Source organism: Lepisosteus platostomus, chromosome 11, assembly GCF_059453375.1.
Source record: "Lepisosteus platostomus isolate fLepPlt1 chromosome 11, fLepPlt1.hap1, whole genome shotgun sequence".
NCBI classification, from domain to species: domain Eukaryota; kingdom Metazoa; phylum Chordata; class Actinopteri; order Semionotiformes; family Lepisosteidae; genus Lepisosteus; species Lepisosteus platostomus.
Genome location: NC_142621.1, coordinates 14,605,540 through 14,626,490, shown reverse-complemented (window position 1 = coordinate 14,626,490; position 20,951 = coordinate 14,605,540). Strand labels below are relative to the sequence as shown.

At 37.5% G+C, this 20,951-nt stretch overlaps 1 protein-coding gene across 3 annotated transcripts in view; it reads left to right on the top strand.

Moving 5' to 3' along the window:
• lrp8 (low density lipoprotein receptor-related protein 8, apolipoprotein e receptor) overlaps positions 1-20,951 on the top strand; it is a 126,259-nt gene that overhangs the window by 65,054 nt on the left and 40,254 nt on the right. For all 3 annotated transcript variants that reach the window (XM_088598625.1, XM_088598626.1, XM_088598627.1), the window contains exon 4: positions 9,782-9,910. In XM_088598625.1, coding sequence (XP_088454751.1) covers positions 9,782-9,910 — 129 coding nt within the window. The remainder of the gene's footprint in view (positions 1-9,781; positions 9,911-20,951) is intronic.

The following is a 20,951-nucleotide window of genomic DNA, read 5'->3' as shown; positions in this document are numbered from 1 at the left end:
GAATTTATTTTTGCCATGTCAGATTAATCGGGAGGATGAGATACTGTATATAAAATATGAAACTGGAATCTATGAAATGTCACCTAACCATGTTAAGTAGATTAAATAAAATAATTGTGATATAAAAATTTGCTTAAACTACATTCAACATCACAGTTTCCCTCATCCCCTTCAATAAGATTAGTTTGGTATCACATGTTTTTTCATGGATAAGACTATGTTCACAGTTTACTAGCGTTGAAATTCAGTGCTATGCCTCTACAGCAGAAACTAACAGATATTACAGTTCTGCAAACGTCTTATCCTACCATGTAGAATCTCATTGTCAGATAGTCGATCTTATTAGATTATGTCATTATCAATGGAGAGGCACTTTGGATTCTCATGAGTTGCTGAAACCTTATGTTGTGATCAGCTCACTTCTGCCACTGTTGCCTGTCGAGTAAGGATTGTTCACTCGCCTTTACCAACTGCCTGCCTGTAAGGTAACAGAGGAGGAAGCTGGAATTTATATCAGTAGGAGATAAATTGTCTAACTTTTTTATCATGGAGAAGGACCTAAAGGCATGGCAGAAAACTGGATTTCCACATAGACCATTGTTTTAGCATGGCTTCCATGACTTTTTGGATGCAATACTACAGTGTATATTAGTATGTACTGTATAACAGTTATATGGTTACATATACAGGGGGGAGACAAAATAATGGGAACATCAAGCAATATATGGATATTCATATTCAAATCCATGTTTAGGGATTGTTTACCTAACAAATTAGAATAAGTATAAAGTAAAGCAACTGTGTCATTTTATTCCCGCAAAAATGAATTTGGATGGGGTGACGAATGTGGCATTTATTTGGTAGGAGAAAAAATGTTATTGAAAGTGAAATGTTGCTGCCAAAGGCAACTGTTCTGTATAAACTACCTAAGTTTGGTTAGTTTGCCTTTTTTTTACATGGAATACGTTGCACATTAATATTTAATTCAAATCAATTTTGCTTTCAGTAAGGGGATGTAAACAATGTGAAATGGCCATTTGACATCTTTAACACTGTTTTGTTAGTGATGTTTCCTGCAAGCAAGTTCAACACTGAATGTGAACTCAATCCTCCTCCTGCATCATGCAGTGATTGTTCGCGAAAAATAATAAGGAATGCTGGGTATTTTCTTTGGATATTAGTATTTTCATTGTCAATCTGGACCTGTTATTTGATATTTTACCGAAGCCCCTTTTAACATTAACTTAATGGGCGATTATCTATTATTTTACTATTAAATTGGGAAATTACCACTTCCTGTATTTGTTTAGACATATCCTGCACAGCAACGAGACTCTTTTATGTTTCATTCATAATGCTGTTTTTCAGGTAAGCCAAACTCTGTTTGTTTGCCAAGTGTACTGAGACCAGTTTAGTTGGTTTCTGATTTGCACTTTGTTTTTCTCTTTGGTTTCTAAACTCTCAAAACAAGGAGTGCATTTTCTGTACGTTGGGGTTGGGTGCAAGGTTTGTTGTTGTTCATCACTACAGGTTTCCAAACAAACATCCGTGTAACATGCAAAGAGAAATTTCCCACAACTGGATTCATAAGAGTGACTCGCATCGTCTCCACTGACTGAAACACAACTCAGCACTCGATAGACTTCCCAGAAGCCACATGTTGGTAGACACATAAAGTCAGCCAACTCCAGTCTGAGTGAAACAACAGGAGCCAAGGGTTTGGATTGTGCTATCTGACCTGCAGAGGCTTTTGATAATTAAGATTCATAATTGCATAGCGGCTCAAAAAACTGTTCTCCAGTGTATTGTAAAGATGAAATATATTATATAATACCTCAGTATAATGCAGTACATATTAAAAAAGTGTTTGGCTCTCAGTTATCCCAGGCTTTGCAAAATCCATCAAGGGATGTGGTTGGAAAGTGTCAATTTCCTGATCTGAGCAGTCAGCTGCACCAGACCACCCACTCTCCGCAGGCAGGGATGGATTCTACTAAACCCTGGCTTTATTAAAAGTGATCTGCAGCAAACAATCTGCTACCGATTTGTCCTTTTTGAGTGACAGACAGGGAGTCAGGACCTCATTCTGTCAATCCATAACTTCATTTATCAAGATAAGATGTATTTGATTGGCCTGTCATTTGCAGTATGACCATTTTTTTTATTGTCCTGAGATGTTCCCGTACAATGCCTTGATTTCAGCTGTGATCGGTGGACAGCAACAAAATGATGAAGGTGAGCGATTACGTAGAAACTGCTAATGGGGGATAACCCCCGTTTAGAAAACATAATTACAAGAATTATTCTAGTTTAAAATGAATTTCAAGTTGGGAAAATTTGCATGTGACAGGTGTTCCTCAACTCATGGTAGCAAACCAAGTTGCAAATTACGACTTGCCTCTGTATCAAAGATGTAATGCAAAGATATCTTCAAAGCATTGATAGGGGAAATTAATAGAGCTGCTCCAAATTACAGTATGTAGAGAATACAATAGCAAATGTCACACAGATGCTGAAATACACAGTCTGCATCATAATTTAATCTGTGACCTGTTAACAGATCACACATATTATTAAAGTGAATGGGCTGTTAGGCAGCTGGCCAAAATGCCTTGTAGAAGTGGCAGACAGGAATCATTCCATTTCTCAGTTTCATTGTAAAAATAACCATATTCCATGATAAAGGTGCACTCTCATATATTAAACATATTTTATATGTACCTGGTCATTATTTTCAATAAATCTTTACTTATCTCGTTCTAGACAGTGAAAGGAAACAAGATTGCAGAGTGTTGTGCTCATACGTTCACAGTGTACCTATGGAATATTAGGTTTCATTGTCACATGGAAAGATGCACACTATATTTCAAAATGCAAATCCATGATCCACATATATTCAGCTGGAACAGTGGTGCATTGACAGCAGAAATATACTAAAGTTACAGATAAACATACTTGTACATCATAGGCAAATAGTGAAATGTGGAGTTTAGTGACTGTTCACTACATTTGTCTTTGGTCAGTTTGATATATTTCCCTAAAATTATTAGCAGTTAGTTTATCTAGAAAACACGTTTTGTGTACTGTATATACCTGTAGACGTACAGTAAATTACTTAATATCTGTGTATTGAGGTGACTGGTTTGTCTGTTTTTTGTTTGGTTATTATGCATTATATTTTTGTACATGTTGATGTGTACATGATTGTAAAGCCACTGATCGGGGGAAAGTTATTAATGCTTGAAGAAGATGTTGTGCCATTACAGTATTTGCCAAACAGTGACCTGCAGCATCAGATCTTTATTCTTTTAATTTTATCTCCCAGAACTTTGACCTAAAGTTGACCCCTTCTTTTCTGCTAACTATGGCTTGCCGAACCTGTACAAGCCTCTCCTGACTGATTTATTATTCATTTTTGGTGTGTGCATCTGATAGCGTAGGCAAATCAAGTGGTAAATCTGATTCTACATCTCGTTATTTGAGCACTTGTGCCATTTTTTGCACAGGATGCGAGCTTATTTGGGTCTTTTCTTCCTCTGTTGTTGATTACGCTGTCACACTGCCTGCATGTTTATATGTCAAGATATAATGTATCAAGGTAAAACCCCTTTGAGTAAAAAAGTTCTGCTAGGTTTCAAACAGCTTGTGGGAAGTGAAACTATTTTTATTGATCTATCTGTCTGTGTTACTACTATCATTATTACTATAAGGAATTGATTAGAAAATATGAAATAGGAGTTTTAAAATGGCTTTATTATTGAAATTTCTGGCTGAGAAAAAAAAAGATTTGTTTTTTTCTGTCGGGGGCAGTTCTGCTTTGTTGTGGGATGTGTTTTAAAGTTTTTCATACAGTAGCTCTGTTACAACAGAGTAGATCGGTTCTGGAACTGGGGTTAAATCTTTGATATTCTGACATTTTTTTCTCTTTTTTTTTGCATTGACCTTCCACCTCACGATGCTGATGTTTCTTTGGCTTAGGTGTTAAAAGCTATTTATAAATGTGTGACAGGGAGAGTGCTTTCCCTCTCTATGGTTAAGTTACCTTGGTGCGGTTATAAAGATGGATGAAAAGTCTTATGGTTTCTAAATTTTATACCCTACTTTTGGTATAATTGTTCCATTAACGACCAGCTAAAATACTGTGACTGCACTGTTGTCCACTGGCTTCTTTATAGGAAACGGAGCCATTTAAAGTTACTTTCATTTGTCTGAATGTGCAGAATACAGCATGTTTTTTTTTCAAGTTCTGATTTCTGCTTTCATGAAGGCATCACAGGCATCAATGCAGAAGATTACATTTTCCTCTTGTAATGTTTAAACTTGTCACTCTCTGGATGGTACAGTAAGTAAAATTATGAATTACTGCGTTGATGCCTCTTTGCACCCACACACACATTTCTTGTTTATATGAAAGTGCATTGATCACCTTTGATGTTGTCTCAAATAATTTGTCCAGGAACAAGTGCAGTGATATTGCATTACCCCAATTCAAAAGGCACCACAACAGCAATGACAGTGAGTTAGTGCCTTTTATTATGACTTCAACATGGAGTTCCCAACAAATTCATTATCTTGACTTTAGACAGCAAACTGCAGAATTAGGGGGTAACTGAATCGGTCACTTTGCAGGCTGCTTTCATGGTGACATACAGTAGCAACCTTATAATATGATTTTTTTTAGTGTGGAATGGAAATTCTGGGACAGTTAATCAAAATCCCATTAGCATACGGATGGCCTTTCTCCGGGATCATAATGGCCATCCTGTCTGTGGCTGAACAGGCAGTTCCTTAACATTTATCCTCACTAATGACAAGGAGCCCTCAATCCCTTTTTAAAATCTGAGGGAATATACTGTAAATATACTTGATCAAAGGCATCCCATTCTGCTTTTCTTCCTTTATGTAAAGTTACGAAAACTTGTTTCATTTCTCCAAGTAATGCTGCAATTAGTTGCATCTCACACATTTTTGGTTCCCCTTTTCCTTTGTGGCAGTGATAGTTATTCTGTCTTTCACAGCAGTGTTTGCTTGCCTTAATAAATGATTACAGTACTATATGGGGTCTTCGTTTGGGAAGAACACGTCATTGGGAAAGTATTGGTAACAGACCAACAGCCTCTGGGCTTTATCATTGTATCATTATGAAAAGGTAGTTTGGCCCGTGTTGCCTCTGCCAGTGTGTGATTGTAGTCTCACTTTCCAATTTTATCTTTTGTATCAGAAACCAGTCAATAGCCACATTACATAACACATTAACCAATACACATTCCTTGGCTGGCCAATGTGTCCGCTCAGTGTATTTACTTATTAAGCTTTTAGTGAAGAAGAGCCGCTTGATTCCTCTGGAATTAACTCATTGCTCATCTGTTTTTATTTTCTAAGTGTTTGAGGAAACAAAAGTCATAATAAATAGTCCATTTAATGTTTTAGTAGAAAAGTATGCATTATTTTTATATGTATATATTCAGCTTGAAAGGTATTCATAAACTTAATACATTGTGAATGGATGAACCATTATTTTGGAAGATTTGCTTTTGTAATATCCAATATTGTTTGTGTTTTTATTATTTATACTACATACAGTATACCGACCAAACATTTGTTGGTTTATTGTTCAAACCAGCTTGAGCTGTATTAAAGATGTGAATACAATTGTATGTAGGGCAAATAAAAAGAGCTTGTGTATGTAAACATAATGTTATTGTATAGTTATAGTTATTGTACATTTAACTTTTTTTTGTTAAATTACAGTATAATATCATTTGAGTGAGTTTGACTATATTTGAGTCAGTAATTTATACTTAACATTAGTTTCATCCAAATGAGGAGATGTTGCTCTTGGTGCTGATATCTGGCACATTGCTTCCATGATACAAATGTATTCCTTAAATGGATGTTATATATAGGAGTGGTGAAATTTGGAGCAGCACAGTCAGCATTCTTTTTTCTAGTGCTGTTTCGAGAAGAGCAAGAGCCTTGCATTAGCAGTGTGAAACTAATGACTGCAGAACCTTGCGGGAACCTAAGAGAAAAGTAGGTACCTGACAGTGCTGTATGTATGGTTAAGCCGAGAGAGATGCTGATCTGAGCAGAGAGGTCCAGCACGAGAGGAATTGCACTGGCAGGGAGGAAGCTGAACAGCAGGGCGCTATTGATGCTTGACAGTCCTTCGAGGCTTGTAGGAGCTCTGTGGAAAACCATGGACACCATCTCCATGATGAAACATATTTTCCTTTCAGCCGTCTTAACTGAAGAATATTGTTACAAATAAGGAATGATAAAAATGTGAACAACAAAAAATGACTGACTGGTTTAATCAATAAGTTAAATTAAGAATCATAACCTCCCTAGTAGATTATTTTGCCAAGAATATAAAGTAGTGGCTGGTATAATTAGAGGCACTTGAGTTCATTGTCCTCTGACACAGCTTTGGTGAAAGTCGTAATAAATCAGGCACACTGTATTAAACAGCTATTTATTAACAATGACACACACTAAAGTACACACAATATAAACATACAACACACAAGTTACGCTATTTTCACATTTACACACAAGGCATTCAATAGGCCCACATCCTAACCACTCAGAATAACCAATACTGCCACCAAGCATTCAAGCTCTTTTGCAGTATAACACCTACAAATGAGAGAATAAGATAAAGCTGCCATCTAAACCAAACACAATACAACTTACTGTACACTTTAACTTCTCTTTCTCTTTAAACCTGGATGCTACAGAGTGATGGGAAACCTATCTCCATATTTTAAAATTCAATCACCAACCAGGAAAGACCTTTTTTAACTCTGGGAATTTTTATACAGGAAATCAAAGTATATTTGGTCTTTATGAATGATGAGGATAAGAAGCTCTCGCCTTCTGCCTTTCTGTCTCTTGTCATCCCTCTTGTCTCTTCCTTCTCTCTTTTTCCCCTACCTGCCTGTTTTATTCTGTCTTCCTGTACTGTTGCTTTACATTTAAATAATTTACACAGAACTTAATTAACTAAGGTAAACCAAGGTAAACTTTACAATTGCTTTGATCACTGAATCTTGCACTTCTACATCTCAGCAAAGATCTCCTTGATGTGAAGCTGGACAATAACCAGGTGTTACCCATGATAACTATATTCTTAAAGGCACTTTCTAACAATATAATAAAATACAATTCAATATAATACTTTTAAGAAAGAAAACACAATGTTCAGGTGATACCTGAAGAAGGCTCCATGGCCGAAACATTGTGTTTTCTTTCTTCTCTTTTCAGCATGACGCAGCTACCCACCTGAATTACTACAGTAGATAATACTTTTAATATTTAAAAGGAAAGTGATTTAGAGTTAACATAAATGTAAAATGTTTATCTGTGGAAGGCCAAGGACATGTTGTACTGTAAATGCTAACATGCTGTGTTTCTATTACCTCATAACAAACACAAAGTGATGCAGTTGTGTTTTTTTTCTAATTATTCTAATGAAGGAATTCTACAAGGGCGTGCTCGCCACACATCATTTGGATATAGATTGGCATCTAGCTCCCTGAGTGAGTGACATTAGAAATATGGATTTGCAGTGCTCAGGCCCTGCTGGGAGAGAGTGTGTTTGTTTTGCACAAGAAGGTGGAAAAATGGTATAAATGGCTTGGAGGAGGTACACAGGCAAGCTGAGTTGGCTGAATGACTAGATCAGTGCGTGTCTGGCTGCCTGCCTGATGCCTGACCCATCCTATCAGGTCTGCAGAGGTGTTTGTGTAGAGGGACGTTTTCCACTCCGGTGCACCTAACCAACTGTAGAGGAGAACATAGCTAACTGCAGCTGACACATTCCAGTGCAAGGATTCCACTCCAAGACCTAGACACTTGTTATAACACACGTTGGAAAGGCTAACGACTGGTTCCTGGTCAGATTGTGTTAACAATACATTTGTCAAATATTTCAGGTGGGTAGCTGCGTCAGCATGCGTAGGCTGCAAAGGAACAAGTAATAGGTTTAAAAAAAAGAAGAAAGAGAACACAACGTTTGTTGAGTTGTGTTCTCTTTCTTCTTTTTTTCAGCATGGAATAAACATATTACTTGTTCCTTTGTCAAATATTGCCATTCTCTGATCCTGTATGTACTGTAGCTGCCCATGCCAAAGACTGTTTCCATCTGTAATTTTTAATCATTCTCTACATTGCTATTACAGTTATTATTCTTATTATCATAGTGATCCAAGGGGAATGTTCTTTACTTTGTTGATTTTTTTGTAATTTTTTATGTATTTTTATGATTATGATTATTGTCTGTGGTACTATAAGTCCATAATTATGGATTTTATTTTCTTCTTCAAATCAGATTACCTTTAATCTTTATGATAATAAAAAAAGACTGTTATTAATGTGCTACAGAAAGCTGCATTTGCTTGCTAGCACATTCTGGCACAGTCTTTCTCAGTGGTAACTTCAGTACCAGCTAGGCAGCAACCTGTCACAGTAGCAGCAGGTCTGGTGTTAGTGGCTCTTAACCTGTTCTTCATAATACTTCCACGGGTTCAGTTCTCTTCTGTGGTCATTCTGCCTATTGACCAGCTGATAGAAAGGGTATTGCTCATATTGACAGGAGGTCAAGACATTTTCAATTCCTTCTTGATGTCTTTCCTGCAATCTGGTACTCACGCTCAAAAACAGAACAGGGAATATGCAGCATATAAAATACTGACCAGAAATTAAACAGCAGCCACTGACAAGATGATCAAGGGTATATTCTTCAGAAAAATAATATGAAGTGCGGTGAACAAGTAAGATGAGATAAAGCATTCATCCATGAGGTGTCAATATCTTGCTTGGCAGTCAGCATGCAAACACAGAACACTGCACCTGAAAGATGCACTGCCATTCCCTTCCCCACTCAGGCACAGTGTGTCTGTGCTGGGGGTTTCATAAGCTTTAGCTTTAGCTATACATTCCCACCATGTCTTTGATAGGCATGCATTTAGCGTAGTTATGAATGGTGTCTGCTAGTGACAAGATAATTGAAATTAGATTTGAAAGTGTTTATTATCTACAAACAAGGATCTGAAACTGGGAGCCTCAGCTTGGCTTCGCACAGATGATATTTTAATACCAGGACATGCACATACATGAAGCTGTATAACACAGATATTACAGGAATATGCTGGAACAAAACAAGAATTTTGTGGGAGGACATCTTGGGTGGCCCGCGATTTGGGAGACAGAGGTTATTTGTGGTGTTCTCTCAATAAATATCCATCCATTCATCCATCCATTTTCTAACCGCTTTATCCAATACAGGGTCACAACACTATAAATATATAAAAAATAAAGAGTTCAACAGTATTGATTTTGAAGTCTCTTGCCAAATTGCTGGAGCCAAAAATGTGTCGTTTATGATGCAGGATTGACATCAAATGCACAGTAATCTAGAATCAAATCCCCAAGTAGAGGATTTAGCGGGCAGCAGTGGAACTGTTTTTCTGCATCACAGCCAGACCTGCATTTGATGTGCTGTGCATTGTCATTTTCTTTACTGAGGAGGCTTGTGCTAAAAGATGGAGCTCTTCATGGGTTTACCAGCGTGAGAGTTGTGTGTGTGTATGTTCAATCAGGCTAATTAGGGGGAAAAATGATTCATGTTGAGTGCTTGGTAATTGCACTGAAAATTGCAGGATTTCCGTGGGATACTTGACCAGAAAAAAAAGTATTGCAAATGTAATGCGAGTGCCAACCGGGACACAATCAAGATTGTCGGTTTTTGACTCCCAGGTTTTCTCTCTTTCCCCAACAGATCGACAGACGTGTCCTCCTGAGAAATTCAGCTGTGGGGGGTCCGCTAATAAGTGCGTGTCATTATCCTGGCGCTGTGATGGAGAGACAGACTGTGAGAACGGTGCAGACGAGGCTGGGTGTTCGTCTGGTAGGTGTGGCTGAGGGGTTCACTTCTGGAAGCTCCAGATAAGCTTGTGCTGAGGAGACAAAGTGAAGCGGTTGCAAAAGGCTGCAGAGCAATTTCGATCAGGGAGCGCGATAAGAGTCATAGGTTTTCTGAACCGAGGCAAGGAAAGAATGAGGTGGGCGTTGCTGATTAGTTTGAGAGCCCGCACTGCCAAGCAGACCCATCTGTGCGAGACCGTCAGAGGTGCAATGGGTTTCCACCCCAACGGCATCACCTTGATCAATTGTTTTTGACACCCTGAGCGAGGGAAAGCACAATTCAGCTTCTCAGAACTAGAGCAAATTCTCATATTGAGCACGTTTGAAATCTGTCTCTGTAAATAATGGTAATAATAACCAGGACCATGCAATCTCTTCCTCTGCTGATAACGGTGAAGACATTGTGCTCTGCTGCTTAACTGTTGGTGTGTGCACAGCTGTAGAACTTGTGGAGGTACTTTTATCATGCAGACAGATCACTGAAAAGCAGAGTCTTAAAGGTATTTCACAATTTGATAGACAATTAATAAAAACAGTATTGAAGTTTGCATAAAACTGACCTATAAAACTATTGATTGTTCCAAGCCTTTAAGAAGGTCCTATAAATCATAGATTTCACCATTGCCTCTTAATGTTTAGATCAGTGATATTCAGATTGGAGTGGTTCAGAAGGCACATGAGTGATCAGCACTAGCTGAAGAACTGTGTGAACAGTCGTAAAAAACTACAGTATGAAATAAACATTAATTTACTATGGTACTAAACATATTTATGCAGTGTGGACTTGGAAATACGTTTTTCTCACAGTCGAATGACTGACCAATTATTCTCCCAACTTCAATTAAAGCAGTAAAAAGTGAATGTGAAGCACGTGAACACTTGAAATCTGTATTATGAATCGAATTATGCCAACAAAAGTGTTCTAATCTGCATGCCTATCAGTTAAATATCTGGCTGACTACAGTCTGTGTTTTTAAGAACTCTGAATAGGCTATTCGAATCAGGTCTAATCATCATATCATCTTCTCTGTTCAAGGATTAGTTTCTTGTGCCTGTCATAGCAACTCTGGGATTGGGAGTTCATCTGGTTGTTCTTTTCTGGACAGATTCTAGAGTAGCATTGAATTGTTCTGGTATTTTCATCTTCCTCGCTGCACAGGTGATCTGGCAAAGAAGCATTGTGAATCTGACATGAGAAGCATTGGTGAAAACGTGTTTTCCAAATTCTTCCATTAGTGACATGATAGCTCAGCATCTGACAGCAGTTGGTACTGTAAGTGCTCCTTTGCAAAACAAAGCCAAACTACCTTTTCAATGAAATTAGCAGGTGTAGGAAGACCCGATCGTGACTGGGGAGGTGGTAGACGTGAGAGGATACAGACTGTCAATTTTAAAAAGGCTTGCAGCTACAAGAGGTTTATATAGTAAAGCAGTGAGATTGTATTATTTCCATATTCTAAATTGAATGAGATAACCCGGAGCAGAAAAGACTAAGAATGTAAGAGTCTGAATACATAGCTCAAAATAGGGTATTTTGGAAAAGTGGTGCTTAGAGACTTTCAATCCTCTTTTTAAAACTATGCACAAGAAAAGTACTGAGGTTATGACAGTTAATGCCTTTGCTCAACCTGGATATATTGAGCTATAGTCACTATATGTCAAATATTTATGTGACACTTTTCAACTTCTTGCTGTAAGCACTGTGATGGCTTTTGCAGTTTATCTTGGGATTTCTGCTGGTTTGCATGAAATTGAGTAACAGCCTTGCATCAGTGCACCAGCCAGCCCTGTAACAGGAATTGTTATTCCAGCGGGGAGCTGTCAGTTGGGGGTGTGGAGCCTGGTATCTTTCCCTATGTATGTCAGGAGCCTTTTCTCCTAATGTTTCTTCATGTCACCACCTTGGAAGTAATATATCTTTCTTGATTCCTGTCCCTGTTTTACTTGGAGCACACTAAACTGGACTGCTAGGAATATTCATTTCTCCTAATGCCACTTTAATTATAAATGTCTAATCCCCCTTTAATGCTGTTAAACACAGCTGACTTATGGGTTTTATTTCATATTCTCTGTGTTACCAGGAGCTTTGGGTATCTGGGTTTCTCTAAATAGTTAACAGACAATTTAGGTGTTTTGCTCCTACAGTGACACACTTATCCACATCTGATCTAATCTCCATTTGTCCATTATTGTTTACCCAAAGCGGAGCACTAATCAATGAAATACATTATGCATAGGATCAATTGTTTCGAGCTGTGAATTACTGTGTGGGCTCAGATTATGCCATCACAGTGGTATCAAACCCTTCTAAAAATTTTATTGGTTGAAATTGAACAATCAGAAATTGTCTTTAAAAGCAATTGTACAGGTTCTAATTCATGCCACCTTAGTAGAGAACTGAGACTAAGAAAAAGAGATCAGCCAATCTTGTTTTGTTGTTTCAGTGCGTTTGTAATCCTCTACTGTCTTAGGAAGTGTTACCCTACAGGTTATAATTGTTGCTTTGTTGCTTTCTTGTTGTTTCATATTGATCCTGTAAACAGTTTAAGATAATCTTATTTTATTTTTATTCCTAGGGGCAGGGCCCTGAGGTTATAAAGCATTATCAATATTATTGAATTGAATGGGTAGAAGAGACTTGGTAATATCACAGTAATATTTTACAGAATTCTTGATGAAAATTGATTTTCTGCCTCACTTTTCTGTGTAGTCTTACCTTCTCAGGTCTCATTAGCTTCAAAGAAGACTTTCTTTAATTTATATTTAAAAACGCATGGGGATTGCTGTTTTTATTCTTGTCTTTTAATGAACTCACTGGGCTATAACTGTTTGAAACCATAACAGGGACAATGCTGCTGTAGTCATTTTTCAAAAATGGTCCCTGGTTAATTCAGACTTAGTTTCACTCATAACAAGTAAAGAAATTTTCTTGAATATATTGCCTATTCTTCTGTTGCAGAGGAAATGCACCTTTTTCTCCTAAACCTGAGATCTTCACACAGAATCATTCACATTGTGATAAGAAGTAGATTCCCACCAGTTTAGTTCATACATTTTCTGCAAAGAAAGAAAAGATTTAGTCATATCTTTTAACCCACCCTTGTCAAGCCCTGACTGAATATTTCCAAGGTTTGGTTTTTTAACATTTTAAAACTATAAGAACTGTTACAAAACAGCCGAGGCAATTTGCTCTTAGATTTGGTAGTTACCATTTGGTTGATAATTGATCCAAGGATCTCATCCAGCTGCTTCTTGAAAGCAGCCAGGTTCTTGGGTTTAAAAACATGACGAGGTGGCTTGTTCTGTGCTCCCACTTGCCTTTGAATAAAGAAATGCCTCCTCTCTTGGTTTTAAGTGAACTTATGTGTAATCTGCTGGGCTGACTTGATCGATGCCTTGGAGGATTTTGAATACTTGTATCCGGACCCCTTGTAGTCAGTGTTCGAGACTAAAATGGTTCAGTTCTTTCATCCTGTAGGTAGGACATTCCCTTAAGATCCTGAATGTGGTTGCTCTTCTCTTGACTGATTCCAGAGCAGCAATATCATTTCTATAACATTGTGAGTGAAGTCGTACACACAATTCCAAATGAGGCCTTATTACCGCGTTATAAAATTTTAACATAACCTTCCTTAAATTCTTCACATATTAAGTATACGTATATCCAGTTATTTGTTTTGTCTCCTTGTATTGTGATGAAAACATAAAAGATTCTGTACAGTATGTTCTGTGCTGAACACCGAAGAAATAAAAACATAAAGGTATAGAAATCAGCACGGCTGGGCTGTTTGTGTGGTAAAAGGAAGTGTCAATTTTAATATTCTTTGGATGGGAAAAAAAGCTTTCTCTGTGCTTTGTTTTTTTTTAAATGAAAATAAATACCCAAAATATGACAATAACCCAAAATCTCGGTGTGAAAAATAGACAACGCCAACAAAGAAGTCTGGTAGGTTGCATTGATGAATAATGAATAATGTATGTCCTGATGTTAATTTAAATCTGACAAAAGAGAGGCTGTACCTTCCTCAGCTCCACTAGCTTTGCCATGGAAATCCCTTCCCCTTGAATCTGGATACTGTCATCCTCCCCCCAGGCAGCTCCCTTCCTCTTGCATGTGGTTTTTAAAATTAATCAGTTTTGCTTATTGACTTTAACCATATGTTAAGTTATGCAAAAATCGGCAGACTAGTTCTTTATTACCATTACAAAATGCTACGAAAATAGTTTACCACCTCTTAATCTGCAATAATATGCAGTCGTGTACATTTAAACTTGAAGGCCTTGTTTTACCAGAGGGTGGGGAAAAATGGTGCTGTAAGATGTGCGCTGATCAGAAACTGGTTAAAAAGTCTCCTCCTGAATGAACGTTTCTTGTTCTCGTCCTGCTTCTTAGGTTTATTGTGATGAGAGTTAAAACTCCAAAGGATGCAGAGGGGAGTGATGATCCCAAGGAAGGAAATCTGGAGATTAATTAAATGTAATTAGAAGAATTAAAAAAGAGGGATTGCAGGCTGCAATCTCTTATACCTTCCTCGGTTATTGTTAAATTGCTCCAGTAAATGCCTTGCTGTGTAACTGGGATCTCCCTAGATCATTTCCTGAAATGAGATGTTCGTTTTAAAGCATGTATGTTTTAAATCTTTCAATATGAACGATATAGATACAGTACATTAATATGCTGTTACATTACTACAGTAATCACATAATTTTGAAAAGCACTAAATAACAATTAAAAGCGATGATTTTGGCACTAGCCTTTCATTTTGCATAGGTGTTCTGACATATAGTGGCTATGTTGTCTTAATCAGGTGAGTTTCTCTGCTGTCTTTTCAACATTCTCACCACAGCTGAAGGATGTCACTAGTGGATGACAAGCAGTGTAAAGCAACTAAATGGATCTGTCTCTCCGAGGCATTGATTCTCAGCCTTTTCCATTCCGCAGCCCACTTAAATAAGTATGAAAATTATGTGGCTCACCGACCCCTCACCCTACCACATACTGTACATGTCACACTCCCAAACATAAGTTTTAATATTAGAAATCCGATCTTATTTCAGAGATTAATCCGAGTTTGATATTTTGAAAAATGGGCTATCGGTCAACTGTTCTCTTTTTGGTTTTTATGTCCGGAAATTGAGCAACTTAATTTGCAATTCCCACATGAACAGTGACCAGCGTGACCTCTGTCTCATGTATATACATATACAGTATGAATGTGCAACACAACACTTCAGTTTATCGACAAAACTCATACATATATCAATATTTAATATATTTATTTTTCATTTTTCTCATATGTGACTTGCACACAATTCCAGTGCACAGCTTTTAATGTCTGAAGGCACAGTGGTTGAGATACTCTGCTCTGAGGCAAAGCCTTAGTGTTCTATTTTATTTATTTACTCATGCTTCTATGAAATTTCTAAGAAATCAGCCTTTAAAGACAGCAGAAAATTGTGGGGGACTAATTGCCATTATGTTTTCTGGAGTTATTTATTCCTAATGAAGAACTTACATTATGGCTGTTTCCTATAATGAAGTTGTAACTCTCCTATCCTTGGGAATCACACAAAGTACTAATGTGGTACTTTACAGGTACTTAAATGGTTTTTAAAGTAATTCCCTCAAATTTGTATAACATTTGAAAAACATACAGTAATGCACATTTAGTAATGCTCAATGAGTTTGTTCAAAACAGAAGTACAACCTATGTATTTAAATTATTTTCGTCATATAAATCAAAGCGGTTTTACTCTCTGTAAATGCTTTTTCTAAATAAACAGGAACATAAGAAGACATGGATGTTACAACTCCACTCTCAGAAATTTAAAGAAATGAAAGCTACACGGTTTGCGTTTACAGATTTTGTTCCCTTTTATTGAAAATATAGACAGAATTTAGAAAGCAGAACTTCAGTGTAATTGTGACAAAGTTTTTGTTGTTTTTTTACGGTGGGCTGCAGCTGTGTTGGTGAAGTGTGATTTCCCCTAATGGCAGTGCAAGAAAACATGCCGGTGCCTTTTAGACTGCCTTAATGCCATGACTTAAGATGCTTAGGGAATGAAAAGAATGCTTGTGTGTCACATTTGGGTAATTTGGAATGGGATATTTTAAATTTGCTAAGAATAATGAAAGTAATTGACCTTATTTTGCCTGGTTATACTGTGAATGGAAAGCTAGCCTCTATCTATAAATCATTTTCTGAATTTTACTTGGATGGCTGACCTGTTAAGATTTGTGTTTGCAACAGAAGATGTTTTTTTAGCCAGCTAAGCAGCTATTCGTCTCCTAAGTGTGGAGTCAGTGACACTGAGAATCATTACAGTATATGTGATGAATTCCATTATTTCACTTTATAGCTCTTTACTGCTTGAGATGGCCTCCAAACAAAAGATGAGCAGCGTTTCTGTTTCCTTAGTCAGGTGGATGCTGACAGTCTTATCCTTTTAGAGTTTGTCCATAGGGATTAGGGTTAATGCCTGCCTCCGTGCAGTAACTCTGTAACAGTAGGATAAGGTCCTCAGATCAATTAGCTACTAGACACCACATGAGCTTGATTGGTCAAATAGTCTCTCCACTCCAATGTTTCTTATGGTATTATGTTTATATTTCTATGGTCTCTCTAGAGAGGAAGACTTGTTGACACTCATTAGGTTCAATGCTGTCAGGCACCTTGTCTGCAGTCTGACTTTTTGTTAGATTTAATGATGGAGTTAGTTTCTTCTTCACAGAATGTGGCCTATTTGTACAACAGATGTACAGTAATCTCTCTTGAGTATATATATTTTTTTGCATTTTCATGTGAAAATACCTATGCCGGGTTAATTTGATATTAGTGAACTCTGTTCTTTTCGGTGTTCTTTTACTTGGCCGAGAGCTTGTTTACAGATGTGCTTAGCCCTCTCCTACCAGCACTAAATTTATCTTTAAATTAAACACACATGTCGCCTTGATAGCTGCCAGCCAGACCCATGGGGAATGCAAAGCCAGATCTTTTTAGAGCTGTGCACAGAAGAGAATAAGTTACCCAGAAATAACACATTCCTTGGGAAGGCATCAAGTTTAATCCATAGCGTAATATAGACCCGGTGTGTCTGTTCATTCGCTACAAGATCACAAAGGAAAAAGTAATTAAGACCAAGGTGAAGGTAACTTTTTTTTACTAACAAAGCATCATTATTAATTGGTAACCACAAAATAACACTATAGTCCTGTAGATGCTTTATATGTGTAACAACTACTTCCATGTCTTAAAATAAAGAAAAACATAGAATAGAAGCCAATATGACGTAGGACATTACTTGGGAGAAATGTAGTAGAACATAGTTTTAAGTATTACTTACCTGTTTCTTAAGTTACTTTTGTTTGTTTGTTATTACCCTATTTACTAGTTATAACAAACTATTATACTGCAATTCTCTTACACAACAGCTCTGAGACTCTGTGAGAATGATTTGCTACTTTAGGTTAATTGTATTACTTTTTGAAGAAAACTATTTGAATGTCCCTCTCATAAGTCACTTTTTATTTTAAAAAAATGAATAGCTGATCCATAATGGTGTATCTTATGGAGATGGGGGTTGACCTTTTCTAGTCATGGTAACTATATTTACTAAAGGGTAAAATCAAAAATGGCAGCAGATAAAAGGGGAAGTGGCGATTCCTTAAAGAGATAAACGCAGCACCTTACAGCTTATTCAGGAAAAATGGCTTTTAAATCACAGTTTTTCCAATTCTGTAATAATAAGGAGAGCTTTTGTTTGGTATGAGCCTTGTTCTCTTGATATTTAATAATGGAAACATAAAGTAAGTGAAGGCAAAAAGCCTTGAAAAAGTTCTGCAAACATAGCTTATATTCACAAAGGAGGATTGCTATTGTGATTTGAATGTGGAGTGCTGAAGCTGTCAGCATGCTATTCAGCATAACACCCAGAGAAACTCGAATAGGAAGTAGCAAATCCTGATAAACTATCAATAGGTGGTCATGATCGAACAGCCCGACTGTTAAGGCTGAAAAAAATAAGCAGGATACATTAACTATTGTGGTCAAAATCTTTTTACAGAACCATGTAACAATGGCTTCAGCCGTTGTTATTTCTTGTCTTTCGCATACCACTACAGGCTTGAAATCTGTTGCCTCTGCCTATAAAAAGTCTAACTGTGACAGTGAGCATTCGTAGTTAATGCAATATTAAACAGAATCCCCTTGAATGTTTGGCCGTCAGGGAGGATGAGTGATTCCAGGTTAAAACTGATGGATCTCCAATCCGCTATGTGCTAGGCAGTTCATGACATGAATTTGCTGGACATTTTTTTTCATCTAACAAATGCTGGTGTTCCTCTCGAAAGCCATACACATGGTATATTTGATAGTTCTTTGTTTTAAAAAGATTTAAAAAGCATTGGTTGGGGAGCTTCAAAGGCACTGTAAAAGATACGGTATACAAATTAATGTGAATTATTAAGGAGTGGTAATATTGAATATATGATTTATAATAATTAGTATGAATAATAGTGTTGTAATTCTATGAAATTCAGTGGTTGTGTCTGGCATGGTGGTGAGCTTGTTCTCCAGTTTGCTTGTTCTCCAGTAGTCATGTTTGATTTTCACCAGGTGCTCTGTGTCCCTCCCTGCTCCTCGACGTGTGCAGCTGACAATGATTGGCTATTCTAAATTGGACCTTTGGGAGTGGGGAAGGGTTACTAGCTAGCAGCCATATCACTCTGCAACTCACAACTGGCAACCCACTGAAGCTAAGCAGGTGTGAGCCTGGTCAGTACCTGGATGGGAGACATCCTGGGATAAACTAAGGTTGCTGCTGGAAGAGGTGTTAGTGGGGCCAGCAGGGGGCACTCACCCTGCAGTCCATGTGGGTCCTAATGCCCTAGTATAGTGATGGGGACACTATACTGTAAACAGGCGCCGTCCTTCGGATGAGACGTAAAACCGAGGTCCTGACTCTCTGTGGTCATTAAAAAAATCCCAGGGCAAAGAGTAGGGGTGTTACCCCGGTGTCCTGGCCAAAATTCCCATTTGCCCTTACCAATCCTAATAATCCCCATCTATGAATTACTCTGTTCTCCTCCCCACTGATAGCTGGTGTGTGATGAGCGTTCTGGCGCACTATGGCTGCCGTCACATCATTCAAGGTGGATGCTGCACATTGGTGGTGGTGGGGAGTCCCCATTACCTGTAAAGTGCTTTGAGTGGAGTGTCCAGAAAAGCGCTATATAAGTGTAAGTAATTATTTATTATTATTATTATTATTAAGAGTAACCATCAACTAAATAAAGAGGGTTGCTGGGCTGGGAAAGCCTCCGGTTCGTTAATATTGATTAGAATGTGCCACAAGGTCTGCGAGATTAGAGTGCTAGAACAGACTCGCGTCGGGAGCTCATGTCTCATATTTATATGTCTTAATCACAGCTACCTAACATAAATTGCTGATTGGATTCCAGTCAAGTTCTTCTGACCTTGAGTAAAAAAATCATTGTAGAATTTTAAGTTATATCATCTCAGCCTAATGAGATTTTGGTAAAGTAAATGTGCATTTATAAACCACAGCATGACAGTGGAAGCAGAGATAAGGTGTTTGTGAACACAGCTGCAGCAACTTGGCACTTAAAGGTTTTTCTATTGAAGCAGTCATAAAGTATAACCCTAGGGGAGAGCCAGAAACTCCTGAGCTCCTAAATGTGCAGCTTTGTTTTATATGTTGTCTGGCTTACACCATGATATTTATGCGAAAAAACGTTCATGTTCCATTATGGCAGAATGTTATAAGTTTGCAGTGTCTTATACTTTTCAAGTTCAAATTCAAGCTTAAGTTTATTGTCATTATACTCATACACAGGTATATGGTATAACGAAATGCTATTTAGCTAGCTCTCAGATGGTAAGCAGTACAAAAGAAACAAAAATACAATTGTGTAAGAAAAGAAAGACAGAGACAACAGGCAATGTGCAAAACAACAACAGGTAACAGGTGATGTACAAGGAACAGATAGGATCTAAAATATTTAGAATATACTGTATAGAAAGCAAATTGTTACTTGGAAGCTGTGAGTCATGGTATTAATCTGACATTATTTAGAATGTTCAAAGTCTTTAAATATGAATTGTCAGAGAAAAGTTACTTTTATTTGATTATTTGACAATTTGGATGTGATATATTAATGATTAAAGGTATAATTAACACATTTAATTTTAGGTGTATATCTGTATCGTGGGCTGATCATACAAGATTTTTTTGTTTCCAACAATGCCTGCTTTTGATCAACTAATAAAAATGCAGTCTGTGGCACGGTACGATATTTAATAGGTACTGAAGATCAAAAGAAACATTAGCCCTTGCTTGTATTTTTCAGAAAAATAAAGTACACAGACTTTGGATATTGATTTGGTCGGACCGAGACAATTTGAGTAATTGATCATGCATAACTGATGTGATACTGTTGAATGAATTTGGATTGTTGTTATTGAGCACTAAATCATGTCAGTGTGGTTTAACCTGTTGAATGTGTAGTTGGGAGAAAATTGACAAAGAAGAACACAGAACCAGTTTGTCCTGCTGTTTATTAAGAGACTAATGTCTTTGTACTATCAGTATTGTTGGAGGTGCATTTGCTTGCAATATAGCCAAGTACTGTATTGAGGAATCAATGTTTTGTGCAGATCACCCTGTTAAATGTCAGTGAGAGTATTGCAGACAGGCACATGATACACTACAACAAAACAAATATTGGAGAAGACCAAATGTGACAGTCTAAGCAAGTATCGGTTGCTATATAACTCCACTGACAGTGACTGATGGCCCTCTGACTGCATGGCACCACTTTGATCAAGTCCCGGCTCCTCACTTCTGACTCTTCCTGACGTGACAATGTTCCAGCAGGACAAAGCATGTCCTGATGCTACTCATGGGACAATTGGTTTCTTGTTAGATGTGAATGTCACAGTGCTAGGTGATGCTTTGGAGGCTCTACTCACCAAACTCAATCCCCTTGGAGCATTTGTGGGATG